Genomic DNA, 5,821 nt, shown 5'->3' with positions numbered 1-5,821 from the left:
TGTTCTGCATTTTCTATCTTACTTTTTAGTTCTATAACTTTCCATGCATTTTTTTCTTTGCAAGACCTTTTTTCCACTTTCTGATTTGCTGGAACAAGATCCTTCTGTCTCTTGGTATGCATGAATGATGTTTACTTTTCTTCTTCGTATATATTTTTCCACTATTTTCTCCAATATTTTATATAATATCTCCGTATTTACCCTTATGTCATCACTTACGAAAATGTTATCCCAATCTTTGTTTAATTCTTCATTAATTTCTGACCATTTTTATATTTTTAACTGTAGAAGTTGTATTTTCCATATCCTTCCCACTTTTTCATTTCTTGCTTATCTCTATTTTCACTTGCTTTGGAATGACTGTTAATTCTATGACATTATGGTCTGAAATACTCGCATTATAAACTATTATTCTTTAACATAATTCATCTCGTTCACAAATACTAGGTCTAAAGTATTTTCCTTTCTTGTTGGCAGGTGATTTATTTGTTGAATGTTGTATTCTAGTAGCATATCTAATAGCTTTTCAAATTGCCTCTTATCTTCTGCACTACTATTACTCTCTTTTTTATATGTATAAGTACAACCACAATCTCCTATTCGTTCTTTCCATTCTACGAAAGGAAAGTTGAAGTCACCAGATAGGAGAATAGTCCAGTCCTTGTAATTTCTACATATATCATCCAATTTTTCAATTATTAAGTCAAACTCTTTAGTATTAGGAGGTCTATATATTACTATGTTCATCAATTTTTCAGATTCAAATTCTACCGCTATTAGTTCACATTCTGAGTTACTATATTTCTCATATATTTTTCCTTGTTTTTTGTCTTTCCCATATATTGCGGTTCCCCCTTGATTCCTATTTTTTCTATCTGATCTATAAGTTTGGAACCCTTTTATTTATTTGATCATCATTCCCAGTCTCTTGGAATACCAGGTTTCACTTATATTCATTATATCTATTTTCTTTTCATTTTGGGTTAGTTCTTCTAAGTACTCTATTTTTCTTTTTGAGTTACTCGTAACTAAACCCTGCGCATTCATCACTATGATGGTTTGCGTGTTTTCTCCTTCATTAATACTGGGTAGTAATAAGGATTTTCCCATGTCTCTTTCCTGTTCTGGTATGTTGTTCTTTTTTTCATTTCCAGAAATTCTGACATTAAAAATCCAACTTTTCCATAATATTTGATCTTCCTTCATCAAATAATATTCATTTTGTGCTGAATCTGCAATTTTCTCCGTTTCTGCAATATCCTCTTGCATAATAAATACAGTTATTATCTCTTGAGTAGAATTTCGGAGCTGATGCTTTGAAGAGAGAGAGAGAGAATTTTCATCTGATGAGATATAAAACACGACAAAGAGAGAGAGAGAGAGGAGAGAGAGATAGAGAGAATTTTTCAATCATGATGAGATATAAAAACACGACAGAGAGAGAGAGAGAGAGAGAGAGAGAGAGAGAGAGGAGAGAGAGGCAGGGGTCTTCTTCGCAGTACGAGAGAGAGAGAAATTTGTTTTTGAAATCTTTTTTTGGAGAGGAGAAGAGTGTTTCTTCACAGAAGAGAGAGAGAGAGAGAGAGAGACAGGTGTCTTCTTCGCAGACGAGCAGAGAGAGAGAGAGAGAGAGAGAGAGAGAGAGAGAGAGAGAGAGAGAGAGAGAGAGATATTTTTGGAGGGGGGAAAGAGAGCGTTTCTTCAAGAAGAGAGAGAGAGAGAGAGAGCAGAGAGAGAGAGAGAAAGAAGAGAGAGAGAGAGAGAGAGAGAGAGATAAATCTTTTTGGGAGAGTGTTTTTTTTCACAGAGAGAGAGAGAAAGAGAGAGAGAAATCATTTTGGAGGAGGAGAGAGCGTTAACAGAAGAGAGAGAGAGAGACCTTACAGACCTTACATCTTGTTCGGGTTTGCCTCAGGTCCCTCAGTGTGAGGCACCTCTAATGTCTACCAAGAGAGTTGCTAGTACATCTTCCGGTATATTTTGCATCTTCCAATCTTGGATGGTCTGGGATGCAGTTTAGATATTTGTCGAGCTTATTCTTAAACACATCTACGCTCACTCCAGATATATTCCTCAGATGAGCTGGCAACGCATTGAATAGACGCTGCATTATCGATGCAGGTGCGTAGTGGATTAATGACCTGTGTGCTTTCCTTATTTTTCCTGTTATAGTTTTGGGCATTATTAATCTACCTCTGCTTGCTCTTTCTGATATTTTTAGTTCCATGATATTTTCTGCTATTCCTTCTATCTGTTTCCATGCCTGAATTAACATGTAGCGTTCTCTTCTCCTTTCTAGACTATATAATTTTAAGGATTGTAGTCTTTCCCAGTAGTCAAGGTCTTTAACTTCTTCTATTCTAGCTGTAAAGGACCTTTGTACACTCTCTATTTGTGCAATATCCTTTTGATAGTGTGGGTACCATATCATATTGCAATATTCAAGTGGACTACGAACATATGTTTTATAAAGCATAATCATGTGTTCAGCTTTTCTTGTTTTGAAGTGCCGTAACAACATTCCCATTTTTGCTTTACATTTTGCCAACAGAATTGCTATTTGATCATTGCATAACATGTTCCTATTCATCATCACACCAAGTCTTTAACTGCTTCCTTATTTGTGATTGTCTCATTATTAGGTCCCCTATATGCATATAGCTTTCTTTCTCTGTCTCCATAATTTATTGATTCAAATTTATCAGAGTTAAATACCATCCTATTTACCTCTGCCCAATCATATACTTTGTTAAGGTCTCTTTGTAGAGCGTTCCTATCTTCATCACAAGTAATTTCTCTACTTATTCTTGTGTCATCTGCGAACTACTCACTACCGAATCCTTACATTACTGTCATGTCTTCAATCATAATAACAAACAGTATTGCAGCTAACACCGTACCTTGCGGCACACCGGATATTACCTTGGCTTCATCCGATTTCTCGTCGTTTGCAATAACCATCTCTTTTCTGTTGTGTCTTCTTTTCCATCTTCCTACTTTATCCACGATATTGTGTTTTCTAATTTTCTTCGCTAATATATTATGGTCTACTTTGTCAAAAGCTTTTGCAGTCTAAATAACCACATCTGTTTCATTTCCACTTTTCATATTTTTGATTATGTTCTCACGGTGGACTAACAGTTGAGAGAGAGAGAGAGAGAGAGAGAGAGAGAGAGAGAAATTAAAATAATTTTGGAGGAGGGAGGAGAGAGCGTTAACAGAAGAGAGAGAGAGAGAGAGAGAGATGAGGAGAGAGAGAGAGAGAGAGACGAGAGAGAGAGAGAGAGCTGTAATCGCTGTGACTTTTTCTCAGCTCGTAATACAGACCTTTCTGGGAATTTACTTAATAAAGGTTCTCTCTCTCTCTTTCTCTCTCTTTTTTTTGTAGTTTTTTTTTTATTCTGGAAAATCTCAAAAATGACGTTTCCTGGAAATGCACTGGAAATGAAATACCACCTTTGCGTTCTTTGTAGCTATTAATAAAAATCAGTGACAACATGATTTATTACTTTTGTTACACACAACAATGTGTGATCGGACCTCCAGCTTACTAGGGACGCGTGTAAGGTTTTTCCCTCATTCATAAGTTTTAAACATTATAGTCCTAATGTAACGTAAATTTAAACGTGCTAAAATCTGTGGTTAAATAGAGCCTTGTTTCACCAACGTAAATTAAATAAATAAGCTATATTTTATTAGGAATAATTATTCTATACTGTTTAAACATGCACATTATTTATCTCTACATTTTCATTGTTATAAATAAATCATAAATATGCCATCATAAAATTCCTGTATCCTTTAACTCAACGCGAAACACCTTTTTCAGACCTTTATAGGCTATTCATAGAACCTTTCCTACCCGCCCTAACAACAACAACACAGCAAAGTAGTTTGTAGGCTTACTCCCACTGAGCAAACAAAAAAGGCATTATAAGGTATTATAGTTATAAATGTAATTTGACCATGCCAACTATTATTCATACCACTTATTTCCCAAACAAACGTCTTCCGTTATTATGGATAAGGGTCCAACCCACACAGACATCCACAAGTGGGTGGAGAAGTCTACGTGGTAAATACCTGTCATTCCCTAGCGATCACCCACCCGGGCACTGACCAGACAAAATGCAGCTTCGAGAGGACAATGTAAAAGTTTTTTTTTCCAACTCCCTTCGGAGGCTCAGAAGGGGAAAAAAAAAAAAGAAAAAAAAAAAAGTTCTCGAAGGAGAGACGATCGTCCTTTGTTCAGCGAGGTCTTTGATGCATTGGTCGAGGAGGAGTTACAAGGATTAGGATGTTTTTCAAAAGACTTGTTAGTCATCCTAAGAGGAGACATCGTGTGCTCACTTATCTGTAGGAGCAGGTTTTACTGTTCATTCACAGGAGGAAGAGGAAGAGGAGGAGGAGGAGGAGGAGGAGGAGGAGGAGGAGGAGGAGGAGGAGGAAGAGGAAGAGGAAGCGGAAGAGGAAGAGGAAGGAGAAGGAGGAGGAGGAGGAGGAGAGAGAGAGAGAGAGAGAGAGAGAGAGAGAGAGAGGCTAATATTCTTCTCCATATAAAGTAAACGAGCTGAAGAATGAATATAACGGGTTTTTATATTTTGTTTACCTGGGTGCGTTCTTTCCGGACGATTTTAACGACGATGTTTCCAAGCTATCAAAAATGAATGCTGTTTAGATGCTGTAGACTCTCTCTCTCTCTCTCTCTCTCTCTCTCTCTGTCTCTCTCTCTCTCTCTCTCAAGGATTGTTCATAGCACCTTATGCTGCACTTAAAAATGGATAACTTTAGGGCAAGTCTAATGTAAAGTGGATAATGTTAAGGTAAGTGTAAAGTAAAAAAATAGATTACATTTAGGTAAGTACCAACGTGAATTTAATATACGTTTCTATTCAAACGTACGATCCTTAATTTTCATTTTTTTGTTGTTTTTATTTTTACCTTTTTTAAAATATATTTTATTTTTCTATTTTCATTTTTGTTTTATTTCGTAAAAGCAGAAGCAGGAAAAAGCAGGAGGAGAATTAGCAGAAGCAGGAATGGAAGCAGCAGCAGAAGCAGTAGAAGCAGCAGCAGCAGCAGCAGGTAGAAGCAGGAGAGAAGCAGAAGAAGCAGCAGAAGCAGGAGGAGAAGAAACAGCAGCAGAATCAGCAGAAGCAGAAGCAAGAGAAGCAGCAGAAGCAGTAGAAGCAGGAGAATCAGCAGCGGAAGCAGGAGGAGAAGCAGAAGCAGCAGAATCAAGAGCTGAAGCAGCAGCAGAAGCGGTAAAAGCAGTAGAAGCAGGAGGAGAAGTAGCAGCAGAAGTAGTAAAAGCAGCAGCAGAAGCAGCAGAAAAAAGCAGTAAAGCAGGAGGGGAAGAAGCAGCAGTATCAGAATCAGCAGAAGCAGTAGAAGAAGCAGTAGAATCCAGCAGAAGCAGGAGAGCAGGAGGAGAGGAAGCAGCAACAGCAGCAGCAGCAGCAGGAGAAGCAGGAGGAGAAAGCAGAAGAAGCAGTAGAAGTAGCAGCAGAAAAAGAGCACTGTAGAGTAGGAGGGGAAGAAGCAGCAGTAGCAGAATCAGCAGAAAGCAGGAGAATGAAACAGCAGTAGAAGCAGCAGAATCAGTCAGGAGCATGAGAAGAAATATCAGCAGTAGAATCAGCAGAATCAGCAGAAGCAGGAGAAGAAGAATCAGCAGTAGATCAGCAGAATGAGCAGGAGTAGAAGCAGGAGGAGGAGGAGAAGTAGTACTACATGAGGGGAGGGCGTAGTAATTGCCCTTCCGAACTTGTGTTACGGCGAACTAAAGTACTAGAATTTATGCAGCGATAAACTGCAAGTT

At 38.0% G+C, this 5,821-nt stretch overlaps 1 protein-coding gene across 1 annotated transcript in view; it reads left to right on the top strand.

Moving 5' to 3' along the window:
- The window catches only part of LOC135210679 (tol-Pal system protein TolA-like), a 43,748-nt gene extending 38,223 nt beyond the window's left edge, over positions 1-5,525 (top strand). The window contains exon 3 of the mRNA XM_064243455.1: positions 4,998-5,525. Within this exon, the coding sequence (XP_064099525.1) occupies positions 4,998-5,525 (528 nt within the window). The remainder of the gene's footprint in view (positions 1-4,997) is intronic.
- Positions 5,526-5,821: the final 296 nt, after the last annotated feature.

The sequence above is a fragment of the Macrobrachium nipponense genome, chromosome 4, assembly GCF_015104395.2.
Source record: "Macrobrachium nipponense isolate FS-2020 chromosome 4, ASM1510439v2, whole genome shotgun sequence".
NCBI classification, from domain to species: Eukaryota; Metazoa; Arthropoda; class Malacostraca; order Decapoda; family Palaemonidae; genus Macrobrachium; species Macrobrachium nipponense.
The sequence above is the reverse complement of the archived record's forward strand: the minus strand, read 5'-3'. Positions and strand labels throughout refer to the sequence as shown.